Genomic DNA, 27,058 nt, shown 5'->3' on the forward strand with positions numbered 1-27,058 from the left:
CGAAAGAGTTCGTGATACAATGTGCCACTTTGGCTTTGAAGAGAAACTTCTTCGAGTTCCAGGGTCAATTATTTCTCCAAACCACAGGTACTTCCATGGGGAGTACCTTTGCTCCAAGTGTAGCTGGACTGTACGTCTATGCTTTCAAACAGAAGTTCATCCTCCCGACTTCAAACCCTTATCGCTCTTCCATAGCCTTATGGAAGCGATATATAGATGATGTGCTCCTGATCTGGCAAGGTAGTAACAACACCCTCCAGTCTTTCCTCCAATGGATCAATACTCTGAACCCGCACCTGAGGTTCACACATACATATGACGACACTGAGGTTGTTTTTCTGGACGTGGTGATAACCAAAGTACGAGGGTCCTTTCAAACTAGGACCTATTACAAGCCCACCTCAAGGAACAATCTCCTCGAATTCACTAGTTTTCACCCACGTCCTTTGAGGGAGAATTTACCCTACGGACAATACCTCCGCCTTCGACGGAATTGCACCACCTTGAGCGATTTCAAGAGCCAATCTCAGGATCTGACAACTAAACTGAGTATGAGAGGGTACCCTTCACCCCTTCTCTCCAGAAGTTACAAACGTGCGAGGAATCAACCAAGGGATGTACTTCTAACGGACTACCCAAAGGATACTGCGTCTATCCCACTTACCTGTGTCACCACCTACTGTACCCTTTCTAACCAACTCAAAAAGACTATCAATAAACATTGGGGTATAATTAACAGCGCCAATCGCAACTGGGAAAAACCCCTCTTTTCATTCAAACGCGCACAAAGCCTCCGCAACAATCTGGTACACACACGACCACTGATGCCACGAGAGACCCCACAGAGATCTATAACGGAAGCTTGGGGCCTCCCTAAGATCACTGGGCATTTTCCCTGTTCTGACTGCAGTGTATGTCATTTGACCACACATAGCAAAACCCTTGACCTTGAACCCAACAAGACCTGGACCCAAAGAGGTCACACGAATTGTAACACTACGAATGTGGTCTACCTTATTACCTGCCCCTGCGGTCTACGATACGTAGGGATGACGACACGGAAGGTGAGACTCCGGATATGCGAACACCGGAGTAACATTAGGTGCAAACGCACTACAACCAGAATGAGTGAACACTCTCTCTCTACCAACCACACTACCAACGATCTAAGATGGACAGTGATAGAAGAGATTTCAAGTGGCAATAATATCCCTAAGGTGCTTTTTGAAAGGGAACAGAGGTGGGTGTACCGTTTGGGGACTAACCTCCATGGGCTGAATGATAATGTTCCTTGGGTAAATATCCTTTAATTGCTCTCAACCTATCTGAATATCGTCATTCACTGATTTATCCTCTGACATCATCTTTTAATACTAATTGGTCAATGGGTTGATGTCATCCTCACTGTTTTAAAGAATACTATTCTGTACTTCAGTAACATCGTTTGCTCTTTTGCTGAACATGACTAACCCTCGACTGTTCATGCACCTTGCAACCAGGTCCCTCTGACCCCGTGCGCGAGCACGCAACATAGCCCCATTCAGCAGTACCCCTGTTTCTTTCTCAAGGCTCTGATGCACACGCGCGGGGTAGTGTGCTTGGTTCGTTCATACTCCTCTTGTTTTGTGCCAATAAAGTTTTACAAACTCTCTTTCTTCACCTTCGTTGCTATCGTTACCCAGCGCAACGAATTTCTCTGTTTTTCCTTATCGCCGCACCGATTGGCTCTCACTGGGCCAATCAGCGTGCGAGCTAGAGCATTCTACCCAATCAGGGAGAAGCTCTTTGTCAGCGCCTCACCAGGGATACGCCGTGGGGTCTTCTTTTGCAGACCTACGGCACCGGGTGCATTACCATCCGGACCCGGCAGCAAGAGGCTGTTTAGGCATATCGCGGGTTGAGAGCAGCAAGGGCGTAAGTAATTCAATTCCGCTCCCCAACCAACAAGGTAAGCGAGCCTTCGCTTTCTCACCCGTTCGTGATATTTACACGAACTCCGTTTTTCTTCCTTCTTCTCTTGATGCAGGGTGTGCCATTTTGCTCCCACCCCCCTACCGGGATCCATGAGGCTTCTAACGGACAGGCCTCGCTGTAAGATCCGTCCCTTTTTCTGCACACTGAGCATCGCGTGCAGCTACTCTAATCCCTAGCGCGATTTCTCCGCATTGAGTGTCACTGCTACATTTCACCTGCGACCCGAGAATTGACTACTAGTCACCGCTGAGAGGACAGCGTTCCGTTGTTCTTACACTGATATATTACTATACCTAGGTGCACAGCTTCTCACAATTTTTCGCACCTGTGGTAGACCTAAAGGCACTCACTTGTCCTTCGAGCACATCAGTTCCAATTTGCTGATCTGTAGAGCACGTTTTGTGTGACAAACATTGATACCTCTCCTATGTTTTGTCTTTCTGTTTGTTTGTCTCTTTATATCATCAGAGTAAACTCGTTCCTCTCCCCACTATTAATTATCTTACTTGGCGGAGTTCACACTACTCAGTGTTTTTTGATTTTTTCACACATTAGCCCTCGGTTGGGTGGACCTTAGCGAGTGCACACCACCGGGGCTACGCACATCCCCCTCTGGTCCTGACGAATGCCCGATTAACACTCCATGAGGCAGAAACATGTTGACCGCCACGGAGTGAACCAGGTCTTTTATTTTTTTGACCCTCACTCCTTTTTACTTCTTTCCATTTGAGCAAAAATAATAAAGTTTCTTTTTGACTTGATTGGTTATTTTAAATTCACTTTCCCCACACAACCAACCCAGCTCCGCAGTAACCTGGCGTCGCAGCACACTGGGATGACATTCGGTCGTCCCAGTGGAAGCCCAATGATGAAGCATGTCACCGACCAGGTTGGTGAGTGAGGGCTTTTTTCATACCCACTGGGTATTGTTCCAAAGTGGCCAAGCTTACTTCCTATGAACATAACGGTTCACAGGGAATCTGAGGCTCGTTGCTTGATTGATTGATGTATTACATTGATTAGAGTGCCCCCTACTTCATATTTTTGTACACTGGCTTTATTGTTTATTGATATTCTACTGAGGGGACTAGCCGTGTTGATCCCTTCCTCTCCTGTTGTTTTTGATATTAATGAGGATCCCCTGGAAGAGAAGGATAAGTTACTTACCTGCAATCCTAGTTCTCATCCCGGGGTATACTCCTCAAAGTCAAAAGCAACCCTCCCGCCTCCCCGGACGAGCATTAACAGTTTATACGGTATTGTTGCATCTTAGATGCAGGTTCCTACAGGTTTCGTATACCGTACAAAAGAACTGACCTAACTGTCACCTGTGGTGCATGATGGGAGCAGGGTCTCCTGAAGGCCTTAAAGGCAAAGTGCTCAGGGTCTCTGAGGCCTTAAAGGCGAGGTGCCAGTTTCCTTTTCTGTACAGGGATGTTATTGATTTATGCAGCCTTCTTTAGGCTAATTGCCTGCCATTACCTGTTTTCTTTGATGAAAATAAAAGGTTTTTTTGCGGAATGCTATTACTGTACATGTCCGTCTCTTACATTATATGTTTATGGGTTATTTTCATACTAGAGAAATGCATGTAAATCTGGCTTTTTAGCCTGTTTAGGGCTGCATATTTTTTATGTTATACATGTATGTGTATAATTATTTCGTACTATGTACGCCTTTTCTACTACATGCACATATATATGTATTTTTGTATATGCTCCGGGTTCCCGCACGTGGGCGGAGATAATTCAGTGCTTATGACTTTGAGTATACCCCTGGAAGAGAACTAGGATTACAGGTAAGTAACCTACCCTTCCTCCCACCCCTAAGTCACTGCAGTCTTTTCCTTCCCAGCTTCATAATGTGAGCCTATCAGGCTTCAGTTTGTCTCACCATGTTAGACAATCTTGCAGGTTTTTAAATTTCGGATGCAACAAAGTTTTAAAATAGACTCTGAGCATCTTACAGTCTACATTTGGGAAAAAACTTTGCCTTGGGTAGGTCTCTAAAGGGTGCTCAGCTTCTTGTGGAAGTTGGGGAACTTGGCACCATGTATATATTGTTATACAGACACACATAAATTTAACTTCTTAACTGTCTAATGTTTTCAAACACAGCGCTGAGCTCTTTTTAGGCCATTGATGGTACTTCACACTTAGGCCTCCACAACTTTTTTTACCACATAAAATATCCAAATCAAATTTGCTTCCTTTTTTTTCCCCCAACATCCTGGGAATTCCAAAGGTACCATGTGTTTGTGGATTCCCCTCGGAGTACAGGAAATTAGCCAAAATATAGCTATATTTTTAGTTTTTGGAGGAAATGCGGAAAAGGCTCTCCACAAAAAACGTCTGTTTTTTTTCTCTCATCACCAAAAAATGACAACTAAATGTTTGCCGCATTAAAATTGCTGTCTTCTGTGCCTCTTTTGAAGAAAGGGCAGGTCCTTGGGGTTCTTGAAGCTGCTGGCTGCAGGACACACGGGAGTTTCGCTTCTGCAGGTTCGAGGTGGGGACAGGCAAGTAGGGCTGGGGCCAAGTCACTGGGCGTTGTCCTCTTGTTAGCTTCAGCATGGCTATTCAGTCCTTCTTTTTTTCTTCTTCTGGTTTCTTGACTGAGTTCTTGGTTCAGGACAGTCCCCTAAATACTGTATTTCTGTATTTAGGGGGTGTTTTAGGGGTCTCGATGTCAGTAGCCAATGGGATACTGACCTTAGGTTAACTACACCCTTGGTGTGCTCACCCCACGTGGCGGAGTAAGCACAATCCCTAGTCCTGATTGTGGAGTGCCTGCCATCAGAAGAGTGGGCTTCACCTTGCCTCCCCCCACCTGAGGTGTGGGGTTGGCAGAGGTGGGCACACCTTCTGGGCTGGCTACATTTTCCCACCTGTCTTCCCGCCGAAAAGGAGGGAAGACCGGAAGGGGGCCTGCTCCTGACAGCAGGAAAGGCTGGGGGTCGCATTACAAAGGCTGCCAGGCCTTTGACGCTCCCCTGCCACAGATGGCTCTTCCGGCCTGGGGGAGGTGTGAACACCTATGCCCAGGAAAGGTTTTGTTTCTGGGCTCAGGGAGCAAAGGATCCCACCCTAGGGGTCCAGAAACATGTCTTGTGGTGGCAGGCTGGTGTGTACCAGTCAGGGAACCCACCAGATGCTAGTCGTTTTTCATGGGGGATCTCTAAGATGCCCTTTGAGTGCATTTTTCATTAAATCCCGCACTGGCATCAGTGTGGGTTTCATTTGCCGAGACGTTTGATAGCAAACTTCTCAGTTTTCAGTGTAGCCATTATGGTGCTGTGGAGTTGGTAATGACAAACTCCCAGCGCCATATACTCTTAATGGCAGCACTGCACTTACAATGTCTAAGAATGGACTTAGACACTTTAGGGGGTACAGGGCTCACATACCTGTACCCTCACCACTGTTATAGGGCACCCAGCTAGAGGGGTGAATGATTGATGCCAGGGCAGTGGGTTGTAGGCATGGCACTAAGGGATGTGTGCCATGTGGACTCTTCACTTTGTTCTGCACCAAAACACGCAGCCTGCAATGGCGGTGTGTTTGTATAAAGGTACAGGGCTTCTAAGGGTGGCACAAAAGTGCTGCACCCCTTAGAGTTCTTCCCTGGTCACAGTGCCCTGGGTACCTGTGGTACCATTTACCAGGGGCTGACCTGTGGCCAAATATGCCAATTGGGTTTGGGTACAGTTTTGGGGAAGGAACACAGGCCCTGTGAACCTGATTGACAGGGACCCAGGGCACATCAAGTCAAAGTGCATTAGTAGTGTGCCAAAAAGTGGGGGGCTTACTTTAACAGAAACCCAGCTTCTCACACCACAAATGATCAAATTAAAGGCAGACAAGGACCTTCTCACAATGCAAAAGGGTCACATTTTTGCCCCAGAACCAGTGACGTTCAGCCTAGCACCCTGGCGCCTGAATACATAGAGGTTGGACATTTGAACGTACCGCGAATGGAATGGAAAGATCATTTATAGAGCGCGATAGCTACCCTGAGGCGTCCCAGAGCTATAAACAGTTGAGTATGAGGAGACGGAGGGGGGACCTAGTCTGATTTGTTGAACAGCAGGGTTTTCAGCCTTTTCCGAAAGGGTAGATGTTTGGGCTCAGAACGTAGGTGTAGGGGAAGAGAGTTCCAGAGTTTAGCCGAGTTGTAGGAGAACGACCGGCCCCCAGATCTAGCTCTCTTGATCTTGGGCACTGTGACCAGAAACGAGGAGGCTGATCTGAGTTGTCTGTTGGGTAAATAGGGAGAGATCAGGGCGTGATTAATAATGGCGCCCGTTTTCCAAAAGGCTCGGTGGGCAATACACAGGCTCTTGAATAGTATTCTTTCCCCGATTGGGAGCCAGTGAAGTTTCTTCTGTTCAGACTTGACGGACAAGCGGCAAGGGATCTGAAGGAGGGTTCGCGCTGCACAGTTCTGGATGACCTGGAGCTTGTTTAGGGTGGCCTGGGGGGCCCCTAGGTAGAGGGTATTCCCGAAGTCCAGACGAGATAAAACAAGACCCTGAATCATAATTTGTCTGGCTTTAAGGGGTAGTAGAGGAAGAATTTTCCGGATGAGCCTAAGTATACCGAAACAGGTGGCTGAAAGTTTGGCTGCCTGGTAGTTAAAATTAAAAGATTTGTCTAGCCAGATGCCCAGGCTCTTGATTGAGTCCTTGGGAGTGGGGGTTGGTCCGAGACACACTGGCCAGAGGGAGTTAATGATGTTGTTAGGGGAGTTACCTAGGAGCATCAGTTCTGTCTTGTCTCCGTTTAGTTTGAGACAAGACAATGGAAAATGGAAATACTAAAGGAGGCAAGAAAACAGACTGCAAGTGGAAACGGTACACCATATGGTGTACAGAAAACAATACCCTAAATTCGATTTCCACATAGGAAACAGTGCTCGTATATCTGACACATTTGCTCTGCACTAACATAAACTACTCAAGCCTCAAGGTGCACCTGGCAGCAACTGCAGCCTACACCAGGGGAGATTCATGTAAGAGTTTCTTCACAGCACGGGTCATCAAAACATTCCTTGTAGGGTTCAAGACGATTGCGCCCCAAGAAAGGCTCCGGCCCCCAATATGGAGCTTAAACACAGTCCTAACACAACTGACAGGACCATTCGAGCTCATACACAAAGCAGAACTCCGATACATCACTATAAAGACTGCCTTTTAGTAGCTATAACACCTCTACGGAGAATAAGTAAACTAGGCTAAATTGGCCCCTTTAAGGACCACTCTGAACTCTGCTGCCAGACTTATCACGGACTCAAGAAAGCGTGATCACATCACACTGATCTAATCCAACTAAACTTCCTTTCCCCCGATGCAAGGATCAGTTTTGCAGCGTGAATCGTTCTGGATTCACTATGCTGTGCATTATTCCGCGATCTTGTGGTTGGGTCCGGATTCGTAGTCTTTCTTTTTTTTTTTTCGTAGCCCAGGTGGGCGTCGACGTCCCACCATTTGGTTTACCTCTCGTGACGTCGGCGCGCTTCCTGCGGAAGTCCCACCTTGGGTGCGCCATCTTCAGATTCTTTTTTCCGCTGTTGGGTCTGGATCGTCAACGAGAAGCTCCAGAGTTGAACGAAGGAAAAGATAAATACGCGAGTTTCATCGAAGGAGAAAGTATTCAACACTACAGAGAAGAACAACATACAGCTGGGACGACGAAGAAGGTGGAGTTCCACGGAAACTTCGACGCCCATTGGAAAATGCACACTCAGACTCTGAGCGCAATGGACAAGACACCATTCAAATTCTGCCGTAACTGCCACCACAAATACGCGCAGAAGGATCAGCATCCAGTCTGCAACCTTTGCCTGCCGATCGACCACGTGAGCAAGGATTGCAACGCCTGCACCGTCTTCACACCGAAGACGCTCCGAGTGAGAGAAAGGCAGAGAAGAGCCAACTTCAACATGGAAGGCAAGGGTAAGGCCCCGTCGCTGTACGAGCTGAGCCTCTCCACCGACAATGAGGACAACATCGCCGAAGGACCCGACGTCTTCACGGTCGCAGAGACCGATAAGAAAACGCCTGACAAGGTAGGAGACTCTTCGAGTACGAAAGCCCCGAAAGGGCCCCGAAAACCTGAGAGTGATTCTCGAAAAACAGAGTCAAAGTCCTCGAAAGGAACACCGGCGCCGAAAATTTCGACGACCGCAAGTGGATCCAAGGACGAAAGGCCCGGCAGATCCTTCGAGAAGGACTCCCAGGTGCCGAAGCCTGCCGAAAAGCAGGGTTTGTCGAAGAAGGGCCTCGAGGTGAGCCGCCCGACGACGAAGGAAAAGGCCGCGTCGACACAAGCTCCGTCGAAGAGACCAGCGCTCGACGCCGATCCTGCCTCCGAAATGGAGAAGAAAAAGAGAAGGCTCGAGGCGGAGATGGAGAGTATCCTTCCGAGGAAGGAGTTTGACGAAAAAATGAGACAGTACAAGATCCCAGTAAGGCCGCCGACTGAGGTGATCGAGGAACAGGAGGACTTCGACACCGAAGATCTGTCGAGAGATCCTGAAGAGGAGGAGGAGGAAGCCTACTATGAGGGAGAAGACGAGCAGCAGTCGATCTATGGCTCGGCGCCGTCGAAGACTCAGGAGATGGAATGGCAAGACCTCGACGCCGAAAGTCCCGAGGAGCCCGTGGAGACATATCCTTCGAGGGCTTCGCCGCCAGACGACATTGGAGCATACAACATGGTCGTCAGGAGCGCAGAAGCGGCCTTTGGGGTAAAATTGGACGAGGAGAAGCAGAAAGCAGACTTTCTACTGGAAACACTGCTCCCCATCCAGATTAGGAGCCAGTTCCTCCCCATGCTCCAAAGCGTGATGAACCAAGGGAAGGAGGCATTCAAGGAGCCCGGAACTTGCAGATCCATCACTCCAAGAACTGAAAAGAAGTACAAGCACTCTTCACAGGATCCTCCATATATCAAGGGATCAGTCACAGCTGACTCCATCATTGCTTCCACGGCCAGGAAGAGGGCCAATGTGCCGGCTACCTCAGGGCCGCCTCCCGACAAGGAGAGCAGAAGAATGGACCTCACCGGGAGGAAGGTGGAGAGAAATGCGGCCATGCACTGGCGCATGGCCAACTCCAATGCCCTTCTGAACAGGCACCAGCACCAACACTGGGACGAGATGGGAGACCTAATTAAGCATCTCCCAGAGCAGTACAGACAGAGAGCTTCCCATCTGGTCGAGGAAGGCAAAAGCATTTCTAACGCATGCATTAAGACGGCATTGGATGGGGCAGAGACATCTAGCAGGCTGATGGCTATTGGTATCACGGAGAGGAGGCAAGCCTGGCTCCGAATTTCTGGCTTCAAACAGGAGGTCCAGAACAACATACTGAACACACCATTCAACGGTGAGACGCTGTTCGGGGCCACTGTGGACGAAAAACTCTCCCAGCTGAAGAAGGAAAATGAAACGGCTAGGTCCATGGGGGCCCTGCAATTCAGAGGGATGCGAAGAGGCACCACAGCTCGGAGACCCTTCGGAAGGGGAGGAAACCAGCCGGGTACGTCACACCAGACTTACCAGCAAGGACAGCAGGGTGAAGGTCACAGCCAGCAGGGCCAGCAGAAGCAGAACTGGCAGTACCAGCCTCGAGGCCAGTCCTTTCGCGGGAGGGGAAACGGACGTGGACAGAGAAGAAGAGGGGGAGACCAACCCTCCTCAAAGTGACTTCCATCGAAAGAAGAGGCTCACCCTCAGGATACCCCAGGGGGTGAAACGTATAGTGAACACAGTAGGGGGGGTTCACAAACCAAATGCCTACGAGCATGCAACACCAGTAGGCGGAAGACTAAAACTTTACCTTCAACAATGGCAAAAAATAACATCAGACAAATGGATTCTGAACGTCATACAGTACGGGTACTGTATAGAGCTAGAGAAAAGACCTCCAGACAAGAAACCAAAAAGAAGGCAACGCTCCGGGCAGGAGCTTGCTCAACTCAAAAAGGAGACTCTGCAACTGCTCCAAAAGAAGGTCATAGAACCGGTGCCATACAGAGAAAGGAACAAGGGAGTGTACTCAAACTACTTCCTGGTCCCAAAGGTGGACGAAACACTAAGACCCATCCTGGATCTACGGTTCCTAAACAGATTCATAAAAACTCAGAGATTCAAAATGACATCGCTGCAAGAAGTGCTGCCCCAGTTACGAGGAGGAGACTTCATGTCCACGGTGGATCTCAAAGATGCCTACCTGCACATCCCGATGAACGGTCGACACAAGAACCTGGTAAGGTTCACCATCAACGAGGATCACTACCAATTCACAACCCTGGCATTTGGCCTCAAGTCCGCGCCAAGGGTGTTTACAAAATGCCTGGCAGCGGTAGCAGCATACCTTTGGAGGGGAAGGGATCCATGTATACCCTTACCTGGACGACTGGCTCATCAAAGCAAGTACTCGCGACAAGTGCGAGGAACACGCAGAAATAGTGACAAATACACTAACAAGTCTAGGGTTTTCGATTCACTGGGGGAAATCATCAATGGAACCAGAACAGTTGATCTTCCTGGGGGCACAGATCAACACCATAAACAACACAGTCATGCCCAGCAACAGGAGAACAGAAGCCCTGCTGAAGGAGACACGTCTCTACCAGAAGGGGCGAGCTCTGACAGTGAGAACGGCGAGCAAGATCATGGGGATGATGGCGTCATGCATACACCTAGTCCCCAATGTACGCCTACACATGAGACCATTCCAAGAATGGCTGCAACAACAATGGTCACAAGCAAACGGAAGTTGGGAGGATCTAGTGGTTGTAACGCACGCAGTGCAGGAAGAGATAACATGGTGAAACAGGGAAAACATCACAACAGGGAAACCCTTGACACCTCCAAACCCAACTGTGACCATCACCACAGACGCATCCCAGAGGGGATGGGGTGCACACATGAACAAGCTCAGAGTGAGAGGTCTGTGGGCTCCGGCAGATGCGGTCAGACATATCAATTACCTGGAATTGAAGACTGTCCTGCTAGCCCTGAAGGCTTTCCAGAGGCAGCTGTACAACCAAAGAGTGTTGATACAAACAGACAATACTACGACGATGTTCTACATCAACAAGCAGGGAGGAACGCAATTGTTCCCCCCTATCCAAACTGGCTCAGGAGATCTGGAGATGGGCAATCCCACTGAAAATAGACCTGCTGGCCATACCTTCCAGGAAAGGACAATGTGGAAGCGGACTGGCTCAGCAGGCAGACTTCGGCATCCCACGAGTGGGAGCTCAATGGATGGGAAACGCAAAGGCTACTTCAGAAGGTGGGGTACACTGACAATAGACCTATTTGCAACACGCCAGAATGCAAAATGCCAAAACTTCGCATCCAGACAACCAGAAAAATAATCCCAGGGGAATGCCCTATGGATAAGCTGGTCAAAAACATTTGCCTACGCTTTTCCACCAATACCACTGATGCACAGGGTACTCAACAAATGCAGGACAAGCAACATGACGCTGATCCTAGTAGCACCACAGTGGGCAAGACAAACGTGGTACTCTCATATAGTGGAGATGGCAGAGGGCCCTCCACACAAATTCAAAAAAATCAAAGACTTACTCTCCATGCAGAACGGAGAGGTTCTACACCCAGAGCCAGAGAGCCTCAGTCTAGCGGCTTGGCTCCTGAGGACCTAGAGTTCGCACACCTTAAGCTACCTCGAAGCACTATGCGAGTGCTGCGTGAGGCTAGGAGGCCAACGACACGGAAATGCTATGGAGATAAATGGAAAAGGTTTACTATTTGGTGCACCAGAAATAAACTGCAAAACAAAATGACCAAGGAATCAACGGTGCTTAGATACCTCACACACCTACTGAAATCTAATCTATGCTCGTCGTCATTAAGAGTCCACCTAGCGGCGATTGTAGCATACACACGAGGGGAGACTGGAGGAAGTTTCTTTACCTCTCGGGTAGTAAAGAGATTCCTCGAGGGAGCTAAAAGATTAGCACCACCGAAAAGAATGCCGCCGCCGGCATGGAACCTCAACTTAGTCCTGACTGAACTCATGAAGGCGCCCTTTGAGCCCATACACAAAGCCTCACTACAAATGCTGAGCATGAAAACAGCCTTCCTGGTAGCAATAACATCGCTACGCAGGGTAAGCGAACTGCAGGCGTTAACACTACAGGAGCCCTACATACAGATCCACAAGGACAGAGTCGTCATGAGGACGGACCCACATTTCATGCCAAAGGTGGTGTCCGCTTTCCATATGAACCAGACCATTCAAATACCAAGTTTCTTCCAAAACCCGACAACGGGCGCAGAGAGGGCACTTCACACTCTCGATGCCAGAAGGGCGGTGATGCACTACATAGAGAGAACTAAGGAACATAGGAAAACAAAACAGTTTTTCGTGTCATTCGCTACCAGTTTCCTGGGTAGACCAGTGACCAAGGGCACCATCGCACAATGGATCGCGCTAACAATACAATTCTGCCACAGGCAGGCAGGACAAGAACTATCGGAGGGGGCACAGGCACACTCCACAAGGAAGAAGGGGGCAACAATTGCCTTTCTGGCAAACACGCCCGTTCAGGACATATGCCTGGCGGCAACCTGGGCTTCAGTGCACACGTTCACTAAGCACTACTGCGTGGACATACAGATGAACAAGGAAGCACAAGTAGGACAGAAGGTGCTCCAACATATATTCAACGATCAACGCTCATCTTCCACCCAGTCGCCACAAAAATAGCAAACCGCTACAAAGTCTATGCACAGCATAGTAAATCCAGAAACTCCCACGATTAAAATGGGTAAAGTGTTCCGGGGTAAATGCTTGCGGCAAGAAGTTATTCTAATGTTTGACTTGATTCCTATTAAGCAGAACCAGGACTACAAATCAGTAACCATTTCATATACATCATATTAATTACCTCTCACCAAATCCATCTGGCTGCGTTTCGCATATACAGACATTGTTCTTCTTTCCTTTCTCAATTGGTTATCATGCTAATTCTGAAAGAGCTACTTCAAGTTCTCCTTCCAGCGAAGGCCACGATTGCCTTGGTAGCTCAGCACCCTTCTTTGATACCTCATGGTTCCGCTGTTTGACCCTATTCACAATGTGAATTTGAAGTTCCTTTCCAGGAAAACTGCACAATTTGTTTTTAGTCCAGAAACCCTTTTTATTTCTGAGAGGATAAGGTGGTACTGCACCCCAATCCTAGGGTCCCCTCACTCTTCCACCTTTATGAGCCAGTTGTTCTCTTCTTTCTTTCCAAAACCTACCTCCTATGCCAAAAAGCCACTGTATTCTGGTTGAATGCCGGTGCCTCACATTTTATCTTGACAAAACTAAAGACATTAGGTAAACTGACAAGATATTTGTGACATTCAGTCAGTCTGGAAGAGGAAGATCACTCCAAAAGCAAGGACGGTTGAGATGGCCCTCAGCCTGCATTATTGGTTCAAAAAAACATTTAGAGGAGTGATGACACTCAGCCAGAGTTTTTTCAACAGAAGGGACAACATCTCACATTATGACCGGGAAGAACAAGCAAATATTCACCAATCCCTACTTTCATCAAGTTTTTTGTACGGACAATTAAATCTATCCAGCCACTTTGGATGGGTGAGCTTGAATCCTACTTACTAATGTGCATTAGAGTCCCAACTATTCTAATTCAAGAATGTTAATCTATAAACAATACAGTCCTAGAGTAGAAACAAGTTATTCACCTGTACCATCTCCCCTCCAGCATCGTTACCTTTTATAGATTTCCATTACCCACCGTCCTTCCCTTTCTGAGACTCACTGATTGACACCCTCATACATTAAAAATCTGAGCTAGAGTGTCCCCCAGGGGGAAATAAAGTGCTGGTGCTATCGCTTGATTGGCTGAGGTTTTGGTGCTTTTCAGTAATGTGAACCGGCTACTAAACAAAAGCTGTTTTTAGGCCCATTACCGTTTTAACAATCTTTTTTGTCGTCTAAACCACTGGGGATTCCCAGCGTGACCACTGGGGAATACAAGCATGTGAATCTATGAAAGATACAGACGCTAGGGAACTCTTGTTACAGGTAAGTAGCCTATTTCTTCTAGACTGTATGTAAGCACATGAAATAACATGCACCTGGTGACGTCTTCCTTACGCTTTCTTTAATTCTAATTCTAATTTAAAACACTTGTAGAGCGCAGCATACACCTAGCGGTTTCTTGGCGCTGAGGGTTCATTGGCTGAGGGAAAGGAAGACCGGGGCGATAGTTTTTAAGCGGGGAAAGCCTGGCTGAATAGGAAGGTTTTTAAGTCTCTGCGGAAAGGAAGGTATTGGGTTGCGGAGCGGAGATTGTCAGGGAGGGAGTTCCAGAAGGAAGGGGCCAGAGTGGAAAAGTTGGACCCGCCCCACTTTTTGCGCGAAAAGCGGGGGATCTGGAGAAGGGACTTGGAGGAGGACCGGAGATCTCTAGCGGGGACGTAGGGTTTGATGAGTGAGGTGATGAAAGCAGGGGCAGTGCCCTGACGGGCCTGAAAGACCATGCACCCGATTTTGAAAAGGGAACGTTGTTTCACAGGGAGCCAATGGAGTTTTATCAGGAGGGGAGTGGTGTGGTGATAACGTGGAAGGCCAAATATCAGTCTGGCCGCCTGGTTCTGAATGACTTGGAGTCTACGCAGGCTGTAAGCTGGGATTCCATGGAAAAGGGCGTTGGCGTAGTCCAGACGCGAAATCACCAGGGCGGCCATAATGGTCTTCAGAGCCTGGGGGGAGAAAAAACGGGATACAGAGCGAATGGTTCGAAGAGTGAGGGAACAGGAAGAAACCACGGAGCTGATGTGTGAGTGAAGGGTGAGCTGATTGTTCATTTTGACACCCAGTGTTTTGACAGTGGGGGAGGGGGATGGTGCGGGACCGAGGGAAGAGGGCCAGAAGGAAGAGTTCCAGGGGCTGGATGAACCACCAGTAAGAACCAACTCGGTTTTGTCAGGGTTCAGTTTAAGATGGTTGTGGTTCATCCAGTCCCTGATGAATGTCATAGTAGACTGGAAGTTAGTGACCGAGAGAGAAGAGGAGGACAGATCAAAGATGAGCTGGAGGTCATCCGCATAGTTGAAAACGGTGACCTCCAGCTGCTGAAGAGCAAAGATAAGAGGAAAGATGTAGAGGTTAAAGAGAAGAGGGGAGAGAGAGGAACCCTGGGGAACCCCGCAGGTGACAGGAAGGGGAGTGGAGGTGAAGTTGCCTAGACGGACCGCCTGGGTGCGGTCCCTCAGAAAGGAGGAGAGCCAGACCAGGGCTGATCCTCCGATACCAGCCGCCCTGACACGGTTAAGTAGGATGGTGTGGTCCACCGTGTCTAAACCACTGGGGATTCCCAGCGTGACCACTGGGGAATACAAGCATGTGAATCTATGAAAGATACAGACGCTAGGGAACTCTTGTTACAGGTAAGTAGCCTATTTCTTCTAGACTGTATGTAAGCACATGAAATAACATGCACCTGGTGACGTCTTCCTTACGCTTTCTTTGCCCTCAGGTTTGCAGAGCGGAAAGATGAAGCTACCCCTGCCTGACGGTTGCCCTTCCAAACTCTACAAACTGATGCAGCGTTGCTGGGCCTCCAGCCCCAAGGGCCGCCCATCATTTAGCGAGATTGCCAACACACTCGGGGATGTCCCTTCTGACACTAAAATCTGACCATGGGCAAGGACAGTTCAAGGTTGGAATATACTGCAGTGTTTGCACCGTGTCTCCACTACAGGCATGAGTCAGAGTCTAAAACGTTTCAATCTGGGAGAAGCAATGGACTAGCAACTTCTGGCTCTATTCTACTGAGCGGTGAGCCCATGGCCTTTGTTCAGCAGATCTGACCCTGACTACATTTCCTCCAGTGAAGACCTGGACATCCAGCTCTACCTCTGTCCGACTAGAGGCTATTGACGTTTCCCGATGGAACTAGTAATGCTAGATCTTCGGTCTGTGTCTGCAAGAATCAGGCTACAGCAGGTTCCGTCTGTCGATGACACCCCGTCTTGTTTCAGAATCAGGAGAAAACCAAGCTTGGCCTCGGAGTGATCATAAACTCTATGGACTGCATAAACTGTACTTGAGATCCTTTTGGCTACAGTAATGGCACGTCCTGCAACAATATGTAACCGTGCTATACTAGCACAGCGGCTGTTATGCCATGCACACTTCCTGCCTTAGTCTCTCATCCTATTATCATTCTCCAGACCCCTCGTCCTTGTGTTTCATATCATTCCTTGACTTCTGAAGTACAGCTGATTCATCATCCACCTTCGTGTTTTGCAAATTCCCTATTGTCCAGTTAGGCATAGTTCACCTTATTTGTTCTTCACATTAATCCTATCCATCTCGATCCACTCACCTAAGCTTAACATGGATCCTATCCAGTAGAATCCACTTGTGTGCTTTACGCCTGTCCAATCCTGCAGGGTGCTTTTATCTGTGCTTTACATCCATCCAGCTGGATCCCTTTGATTTACATCCATCCTGTTTAGCGGGAACCCTCATGCCTATTTTACGCAGTCAGGTCTGTTGTCCCTGTGCTTTATATAAATCCAACCCTTCATAATCCAGTCCTCCTTGCTTTGCAGCCATCTTATCGAGCTGGACCGAGTGCCCCTTGTCTTTAAAGCTGTCCTGTATTATCTGTTCACCTGTCCCATAGGTCCTGCTCCCTTTTGCTTTACAGCTGTCCTGTAGGACATGCCCACTTCTGCTTTACAGCTATCCTGTCCCTCGGGATTCGCTTGCTTCTGCTTTACAGCTATCCTGTCACGTAGGAACCTTTCCCTTCTACTTTACAGCTATCCTGTCCCTCGGGATTCGCTTGCTTCTGCTTTACAGCTATCCTGTCCCACAGGACCTGCTCCCTTCTGCTTTTCAGCTATCCTGACCGGGGGGGGGGGGGGGGGGGGGGGGGATCTGCTCTTCTAATGCTTTACGCCTTTCATACCCAGGCAGGTTCTTTTTCTGTACATTACACATGTCTCGTAGGATCAAGTACCATCGCTTGCACATAGGATACTTTCCACATGCATTGCATGTATTCTTTCCAGCATGGTCCCACCCCCTCTTGTCTGTGGCAGACTTGTATTCCAGGATCCACTGCCCCCTGGGGGTTACACCTGTCCTATCCAGCAGGGTCAGCTTCCCCAGTGCTTCACAGTTCCGTGTCCAGAACATTCCCATGCTCGTGCACTTTGCACCTGTGCTATGAAGCAGGCTCTCTCTGCACTCGTGTTAGGCCTTCTGTTGAGCCGGCCTTCGGGATCGGTGGCATCCATTCCTCTGACTTAGAATCCTGTTCTCCCCAGGACTAGATTATGAGCTGGTCTGGCCGACATCCAGGCGTCCCCGCTGTAAGTGGTCCTTCTGGTTAGGAGTGTCTCTCACTGCGGTCCCCGGCCGTGTGTTTGAGCGTAGGACTCTCCCAATGATCGTACAGCCACTTCTGTCATTCTAGAGCACCTCTCCCAAACGTGACATCACGTGTGTGCACCTGAAGCTGCTCTAAGTCATTGTATACATTCTGGTGCATTTGCACACTTCCTGTAGCCAGCTCCTTTGTCCCAGACACACCATACAATAGGATCTAAACTGTTCATTTTCATTCCAGAGCTGGCCTTGGTTTGACACTTAAAGTGCATGGCGACCCCCTCCTGTCCTCTCGACTCACCTTTACTAACCCTTCGCATCCAGACGCAGCTTTTGCAGCTGTTTCAATCAATGGTTTCTTTGTTTTTTTCATCCCATGTGGACTGTAAACTTTTTACACAGGCAAGGTCAGTGTCCTCCCATATACACGAGTAGCAGGTACTGGGTCGCTGCCATATTCATTGCCTGGTGACGCGTGTGCACATGCATGTTTGGTTTGCCATGTAGATACTGCATTAATCATTCAATACCAAGACCCTCATAGGAAGAGCACAAGAACCAGTCTCATTATTCCAAAGGTTCGCGCTTTGGTTTTGGTTTTGTTTGTTTTGTTTTGCATTTGTATATTATTTTTAATAACGGTACTGTTAGTATTTGTTTGTGGCATTATAGCATATCACCATATCTAAAGGCATAGCCCCCACCCAACCCTGCTCCCCTCTGGAGTCAGGGCCCCTTCAGTAAGGGACCACCACGAAACACAACTAATTATTACTCCTATTAATCACTGAAACACTAAGTGCCTGGCATATGAAGGAAATGTTCACTAGCTTACCAAGGTATAATGCCGCCTTTTGTATAATTAATTTTATGGTCAGACTTGTTTTTATATGTTACAATTTTTTATTTTTTAAAAGTTTGAAAGAGGAGACACCCCCAGTTTGTGCCAGTTGTTGGTAATGTTTTTTATTCTCGGTCAGACACAAGACCCCTATTAGTGTCCGTCCATCGTCCCCTCATGCAGACGTTTACAACAAGGAAAAAAGGGGTTTTTTATGGTTTTTTTCTACTTGCTGCTCTCAATAAAGAATCACTTTTATAATTAATGTGTTTTTCTTCTTTATCCTGTCTTTTCTGTTAAACAAGAGGCAAGAACCTAGTAGAAGATTTTAAATACGTTTGTGCAGCTTGAATACACCTGAAGAGGGTCTGAAACGCATCGTAGTCAGATCCCTTGTTTCCAAACCCCATGATTACCGTTGATGACCCGTAGAGATCAGCAGTATAAGTTGTGTGGTGTCCACATTCAGGAGTAATCCTGGAAAGAGCCAGGTCTTCAAAGCCTTCATGAATTGTATAACAAACATGGTTCCACCATTTCTTTTTGTACAGAGAGATAGCCAGCTAGAGTCCCAGTCTAGAATATCATTTGAGCTTCACTTGCTTGACGCTGACCCGGTGGATGATTCACTCTCTTGAAAGTTGAGACGACTCAACAGTAATCATTTGAAGTGACTGAATTCAATTAGCAGAGCATAACCCCCCAGGTAAGAGTCTGTTTACAAAGTAAAAGTGTACCTAAACAAGGTTGGTGGTAGCCTAGATGCTGGAAAAGTCACCATAGGGTAATCATGGGGTATCTTTGTGGTAGGCTCACTTCAAACTTCACCATCTTCTAGACAACACTCAGTCAGTTTTCAGAAAGACCCACCACACTGAAATAGCACTCGTCGCGTCCACCGACGACATTAAAGTCCTCCTGGACTGAGGAGAAAGAGCCCTCGTCCTGCTTGCCCTCTCTGCAGCCTTGGACACTGTCTCCCACAACTCTTTCATCAGAAGACTCCACGACATTGGCATACAAGGATCCGCTCTGAAATGGATCTGTTCCTTTATTACGGAAAGAACCCAAAGGGTCAGGGCTGCCACCCTTCACATCAGAGACCAAGAAACTGATATGCGGAGCCCCATAGGGATCTTGCCCCAGCCCCACTCTTTTCAACATATACATGACACCACTCGCCAACATCATCCAATCACAAGACATCGCTCTCATCTCCTATGCTGATGACATCCAACTCATTCTCTCGCTGATGGACAAGACAACCACCACCAGAAACAACTTCACCAACTGCATGACCATGTTAGCAGACTGGATGCAAACCAACTGCCTGCAGCTCAAGTACTGGTCTTTGGCAACAAGACCTCCCCATGGGATTCCACCTGGTGGCTGTCGGAGCTAGGACCAATACCCATCACCACAGACCATGCAAGAATTCTAGGGATCATCCTAGGCGACAAACTCAACATAACGGCTTAAGCCAACACAGAGTGCACCTCCTACTTCCACATCCTATACGTGCTGCCTATGGTTGCCTCAGAGCACCAGACTGACCGTCACACAAGCTCATCACCAGCAGCCTGGACTATGGCAGCACTCTATGCCTGAATCTCCCGACAATTCCTAAATGGCTCCAGACCATCCAGAACACCGCCACACGACTCCTGCTAAATGTCCCACATCACACCGCACCTCTGGAAGCTTCACTGGCTTCCCATTCATAAGTGCAGCCAATTCAAAGTTCTCACACTCGCATATAAGGCCCTACCCAACACAGGAAAGACAAAGGGGCCCCTGATACTAATGTGAAGTACACCTAGGCAGGGAAATACATACTGCAAAGTTCCTAGGGCTACTTCAACAACAAAGCTAGAACATAATTATATTAATAAGTAGTGACACTAGGGATAGAAAAATACAAAAATATTTATTGTGAAATAAATTCATTAAAAAAAGTTTTTTTTAGATATGTGCATTTTGTTACAGAAAAATATATACACAACATACTGACTATTGTCACTCATCCATTCATTCACACATACCTCACTCTATTATGTTGTACACATTGTCAGCATAGTAAATTGATTAGATGCCTGACAAACATTACAGTACATAAAGAAAAAAGATCTCATGGATTAACATAATTGTAGGGTGGTGGCCAAGATGTCTCAACGAGCGTTTCGGCAGAAAGCTGCCGTCCTCAGGAGAACCACCTCCAATAGTTATATTTCAGGTAACCAATGTCACAGAGTGTAAGACAGTGTTCTTACAGGCGGAGTTCGTGGCCTTGATACTGGCACGTCCTTATTAATGATTGAATCCCACGGCATAAATGGTGAACGTGATGCTGGAGATAAGTCAACGAGCGTAACCTGATGAAGATATACGATTGTGTGGCTGGCATATACCTTAGTATTGTTGGTGGGGACTCAGAGAACGAGCTGTCATTCCCTTCAGCTGTTAAGAACAGCTTTGGTTTAAAAGAATCTTGCATTTGTGTTTCATTTAAGCTGCGTGTTATTTTATATGTAGTTACTGCATGTTTACTTAGCCGATGGGGCACAGAACAGGCTTCGCCGTTGAGTGGAGGTATTAAGATATATGCACAACCCAGCCACACATAATCATATATCTTCATAATTATGTTCTATCTTTGTTGTTGAAGTAGCCCTAGGAACTTTGCAGTGCCTACCCAACACAGGACCAGAATACCTGAACAGCCGAATACACTTTCACCAACCCACCAGACACCTTCGCTCATTGTCCTACATAGCACCCAAGACATGGAATGACCTCCCTCGAAACATCACTGCCGCATTCTCACTGCTTGAGTGCCGCAAGAAGGTGAAGAGCTGGCCCTTCGTATAAGCTCCTTGGGACCACATGCCTGCATGCTTTCTCAAGTGTTTGAGTACTCTCTTGTGTGATTAGTGTGCTTTACAAATCAACATATAGCCTGTAGTCCATGATCACTTTCAGGTTTCTCACTTATGTTGATGATGTTGGCATAACACCAAGGTCCGGATGTGTGTATATAGTATATAAGAAGCTATCCTGACGTGGTTTCTGGGAACCTAACAAAAAATCCCTAGGTTAAATGTCTTCTGAGAGTATGGACAAGTGTTGTTTCACCAGGGACAGTGTTGCAGTCTTTAGCCACTCTCTCGGCATAACTTCCCAACACTGTAAGATGTCACCACCCGAGTGTTCTTTTTGTATGTTACTTTAATCAGGCCTATGGATACTAAACCCTTCGGTGGTACCCCTGAATCTCGATTGACACCTATTTGTGTCGATAGACCAAACCAACCATCCCTTCCAATTGGGGTCTGATGAATTGTACGATCAATCATGTAGACTGTAATCTATTGTATCCTCACTATGCTGTGTGTAATTCTGCCAACCCTCAAAATCTGTAAGTGAGGGAATCAGAGGTGTGTTCAAATCCTTTATCTTAGCTAACCCAAGACAGGAAATCGGTTGCAAAGTGTCGTTCAGGAAGATGATCTCCTGTGGAATGGGGCATGCTCTAAATAAGGCCTCAGTTTCCTGAACTTGCCAATTTTTTGTCCCCCAGACATATTTTGTGTCTTAAGTTGTCCCTCCAAAAGTAGAAGCCTTGTACATACAGTTCGGAAATAAAGGAAGCAGAGTATATCTGTTTTGTGTTGGGGAGCATATTTTTCTTTGCAGGTGCAGGGGCAACCTTATAATAAGATGTCCGGTTTGGAGTGTTAATCCAAATAAGCATACTTCTGTGGAAATGTTTGTGAACTACCTTTTGGTGGTGTTGGACAATGTTCCCATTGAAGTGAAAACATTATGTGGGATACCTGCTTTGTGCAGGAAAATGATGACCTTAATGTTGGTGTTGGACCTGCGATGGGCAAGCCCAGCACAAAGTGGGGTAGCTTGGCTCGAGTGACAAGGCGGTAGAAGGCTGTTGTGTTAAGCCGGCTATGACCAAATAATAACTCCCTGCACACCACATAAAAAGGACACCACACCACTGTTATAGAAAAATACGTTTCGTTTATGTAAAAGTTCTCTGGGTTGGAAGAAGTTCAATTAGTTAATCACATTCACCTTTCTTACATGGGTTTGATTAGCTGTGTACTGGTTGCGTAGGAGTAAATGGTTGGACTCTAATAAATAAATATGCTGGATAAATATCAGGATTCAATACATTTGGAATAAATATCAGCAATGACTGGAATAAATATCAGCAAAACATCACAGTTGCATAGCAAGTTAGATACCGATCGTTTCACATAAATATCTCCGGGTCATACTGGTATCGCTGCCACCAATTAATCACTTTCAGGGTAAACACATTTAGATTGCCATTTAATGCGGAATGCGCGCTCTTACAGTTTTTGAAGTGTTCACGGGTTCGGGCTCTCTGGGCACAAGATACTCGTGATAATCCTTTAGTTGCACTTAAAGCATATTGCGCGTGTATCTGTAAGATAAAGACATACAATGACTACGAAAATTACACTCCGCGGCCAGCCGGTTTAATACTACTGCGGCCGGAGGAGTCTGTGCGCTTCTGTCAACGCAGGCGGGGTCTCCGAAGGCGGCTTCAGTTCACGAGTCCTCAGAACGTCGAACGGGCTGCCGGAGGGGTCAAACTACCTGCGCGCACAGTTCAAAATTGGAGCCGCACCTCAGTCCCGGAACAATGCGGCAACTTCAGGGGAAGAGACGGTCCCACCTCACTTTAGCTGCGCCAGTAAGCGCTCCAGTCAGTATGGCCCTTCTCCCAAGGGCGAAGGGGGGTTCCAGGGGCTCCGCGATCCTCCCTCCGATCTCACTCACGGGGGGGGCTCCCGCCCACAACAACAGTCCCCAAGTCACTCGGGCAGGGCAGAGACGGTACTCTCGCCCAAATGAAGGCCAGCCTTTCCCCGCCCCAGCGCAGCACATCACGTCCGAACGCCCGCCAGGAGGCACTTAAGTTGAAGAGGCCCTGTCAAGGGTCGCAGTCGCGATCTCACCATTGGGGGAGGCGGGGAGGCTCGAACTATGGCCAAAGTCTCTGAGGGGCAATTGGGCACTCGCTGGCCAGGCGCTGAAGGCGAGAGGTCACTGCTCGCGCTTCTGACTGGAACGCCAGTCAGGGTCCACGCCAACAACCTCGGCTGTACTTCGGCCTGCGCTATCAGCTGCCTCGGGGGGGGGAACAGGGCAGGTGTCAATCTGGTGTCAAGTCCTCTTCTATGTTTCTTCTCTTCTCCACTTTTTCTCATCATGGCCGCCAGGGACTGGGCCTTTTGTAGCCAGTGCCCTGGGGTGCCAGCACGAGCCAGAAGGTTCTAGAACCTTCCCTGGCTGTGTCAATGACATGGCCCTTCCAAGGTGTCTTTTTGGTCATTAGGAGCCATCATACTGGGCTTCCTAAGGCAGCCATTTTGTGTACTTGTAACTTCTGAGGGGATTCCTGTCAGGTTTGCAGGTTACACAGAGTGCGCCAAAACCTCCAAAGGGTCAGAGGTCAGAAGGACTCCAATGGGAGTCACTCTCATAGGGGACAATGGTGTCCACCATTTTAGGGTTGACAACCTCAGTGTGTAATGCCACCGGTTCCGTCAGGCGCCTTGTACATAGGTGCCAGGAACTTGGTGAGCAACTGAGCGTCAAGGAGCATCTAGCCCCATGGGACAACACACAAAAAGGTCCTGGTAGACAAATAAAAAGCGACAAATTTTAGGAGGCACGGGGGAACAAAATAAATCATGGTGTGAGGGGACTCTCCGAAGCAGACAGGTCTAACAGTTGGTAACAATGCATGGTGTCAACATCTGATGTATTATCATACAAATCAGTACTGGAAAATGCAGCAGTGTGTTCTAAATCAGACAGCATATTAGTTACAGTTTCAAAGTCCCAATTGTCAGAGAAAGTACTCGAGGTGATGATCTCATTTAAAGAAATTTTAAATGCATGTGGTATTTCCAAAAGTTCAGTGGGACCAAATACATCATATGAAACACTATCACAAACTGTTTGAGGCATGTGAGCTGTAGATCACAAGCTTTGCATAGCCTGCCATCTAGTGTTGGGTCCGAATGTTTGCACTTTGTTTTTCTTCGAAGAAGTCTCTTCCAGTCACGAGGTAGGTGACTCCTCCTTTAAGTGATAGTGGGCATGGACATCGACGCCATTGTTAGATTGTTTTTTACGCCATCGGGTTCGGGTATAAATTGCTGCGCTCCAGTTCGGCAACGTTTCTTGGGGTTCCCTTCAACGTGCAATCCACTACCCTCAACGGTATTGTTTCTCGATCGCGTTTCACATTCTCCGGGTATCGTTTCGACACAAAGACCTTCGATCGGAAAACTCGTGGACGGCTGTTGGGCCTACCCACGCCGGGCTCGATAGCAGTCGATGGACCGGACTTCATTCAAGCTCTGTCCCTGGTGTTGTGCTAAGTTTCCGTGCACCAACATGCATGAAGTGTGCAACCTCTGCCTATCTCTGGAACAAGACGAAAAAGACTGTGACACGTGCCAATCATTTTGATCAAAAAAGATGCTCCGTGACCGTCTGCTCGACGTCACGAAATGCAACATCAGGGTGGCTCTGCACCGGACATCTTCAGCGAAGATTCCGATGGAGAAGAACTACACGCTCAAGGAGCCGAAGAAGCAGAACATATCTCCGTGTGCGAGGCCAACTCCGACATGGAAGAAGAGGAGCAAGTTACACCTGGTCAGCGTACCGGGAGTATAGATTCCCCCTTGCCCTAGCAACACAAAACCAAAAAGGCTCCAGTCCTTCCTCTGCCTTTGGGCCAAGGTCGGCACCGAGAAAAAGTTTTGGGCGCCCCGCCCTCGAAACTGGTGTCGAAGCACAAGGAAAAGCCTTCTGGCTCGGGCTAGAGTCAAAACCGAAGCATGTTGTGGTAACCATTCCACCGTTATCGAAGAGTAAATCTTCGGAGCCAAAACTTTCGACGCCGAAATCGGCGACCAAAGACTTCACCAAAAGAGCCTCGGTCCGACGTTCCACCTTCGGATCCGAAACAGAAAGAACAAGGTAATAAATTCAGACACTGGACATATCCATGCCAAATTTCCTGAAAAAGGGAAAATGGGCCTACAGGAGGATTACCACATTCTTCTGAAGAAGAAAAATGTGGGTACTAACTCTTCTCCACCTTATATTCCACCTCCTTCGCCCACTGATCCAAACTTACTCATCACACCCACAAATGCACCACCACCATCACCTGGCCCCCGGGATGAAGGGGATGGGGATGAGGATAGGCTACAGGATACTGACCCATAGGAAGATTGACACTGACCCAAAAACGGATAATAACCCTGATTTAAATCCGTCCAGACCCTCACCACCCGACGACAATATAGGATATATTGAGCTACTTAACAGGGCTGCTCATGATCATGGGGTGGAGCTGCATAAGGAGGTTTTAGACAAAGATTTCTAATTTGAAACCCTAAGTTCCTCTCAGACAGCTACTCATACACTGCCAATGCTTAAAGGGATGCTTAATATTTAGCGAACAATGGTTCAGATGTGGCCTAGAAAGGTCCAGGGATACGAGGGGTGACCCAGAGAGGGGCCCTGCTTTCTTTTTAGGTCTTGTCTGACCCAGCGCATGCGCTGGTCTGGCGAGACTTATTGAGAGGGCTCCAAAAAGTGCTACCAGACCTAGAGCCACAGTGCATGTGGTGCGCGGGCACGCGCGCCACACTTTACCGCGATTACTTGCATAGCCAATAGGTCTCGCTTTTGGGACCTTATAAGTATTTAGTTATGCAATTGTTGCATGACTAAACACTTATAAGGTCCCAAAGGCGAGACCGATTGGCTATGCCAATGCTTGTTTAAGAAGGGATGAAATCAATTCAGTAGGGAGCAAAGGATGAGTCTGTAGAGGGTCATGTAGGTCACAGGGGTGACGAATATTTATTTCCACGACATCAGTTATAGAGTGCTCACATACATAGAAAGCGTGATGTGAAATAGTGACGGTGAGTTTTTAAAAAAGACAACGCATTGACAACAAAACAGTTGAATTCCGTACGTGATTTATGCAATTTTTAACGGAGTTCATGTTTTGGTATGGTCGACGGCGTTTCGAACCCAATTATTGGGGTTCATCTTCAGGACAAAGTGAGCAAGTCGTGTGCGAATAATTAGTTAATCGGAGGTTGTTAAAGAAGAAGAAATCCAGTTCGCAAGTCAGGGAAACCAACAAAACTAGTCAGGAGCTCCGGGTGTTTAATCGTAGTGTACTTAATCCTGATAAATTAGAGGCAGCTGGGCAGTGCGTGAGACCGCCTTGGTGATTTAAATTATTTAGTCACGGGGGCAACAGTGCAGTGAATGGGTGCCTGAAGCCGAGCAGTAGATTGCGTCCTGCTGCTGCTGGAGCTGGCCGTTGAGCACTCAACGGTACGTCTTTCCCAATTTCTACCGGTCTGGAATACAATCACCTCAGACAAATGGGTTCTACAACTTATCCAATATGGTTACTACCTGGAACTTAGACTCTTCCCCCTAACATTCTTCCAAGATCACACGCAATGTCACAAGAACATCTCATCCTTCTCAAGCAAGAAGTTCTCTCTGTTAGAGAAAGGAGCTATTGAACAAGTCCTGTTACAATATCTAGGGGCCGGTGTATACTCCCTGTACTTCCTAATTCCCAAGAAGGACGGCTCTCAGGCCTATACTAGACCTCAGAACTAAATTGATACATTCAGTCAGACCACTTTCATATGGTAACACTCCAACAAGTGCTCCCGCTCCTTCAGCAAGGCGATTTTCTGTCCACTCTGGCCTTGAAGGACACCTATTTCCATGTCCCAATACAC

At 47.7% G+C, this 27,058-nt stretch overlaps 1 protein-coding gene across 1 annotated transcript in view; it reads left to right on the forward strand.

Moving 5' to 3' along the window:
* PTK7 (protein tyrosine kinase 7 (inactive)) overlaps window positions 1–18,477 on the forward strand; it is a 632,664-nt gene extending 614,187 nt beyond the window's left edge. The window contains exon 20 of the mRNA XM_085610156.1: window positions 15,507–18,477. Within this exon, the coding sequence (XP_085466282.1) occupies window positions 15,507–15,667 (161 nt within the window). The 3' untranslated portion in view covers window positions 15,668–18,477. The remainder of the gene's footprint in view (window positions 1–15,506) is intronic.
* Window positions 18,478–27,058: the final 8,581 nt, after the last annotated feature.

The sequence above is a fragment of the Triturus cristatus genome, chromosome 6 (genome assembly GCF_964204655.1).
Source record: "Triturus cristatus chromosome 6, aTriCri1.1, whole genome shotgun sequence".
NCBI classification, from domain to species: Eukaryota; Metazoa; Chordata; class Amphibia; order Caudata; family Salamandridae; genus Triturus; species Triturus cristatus.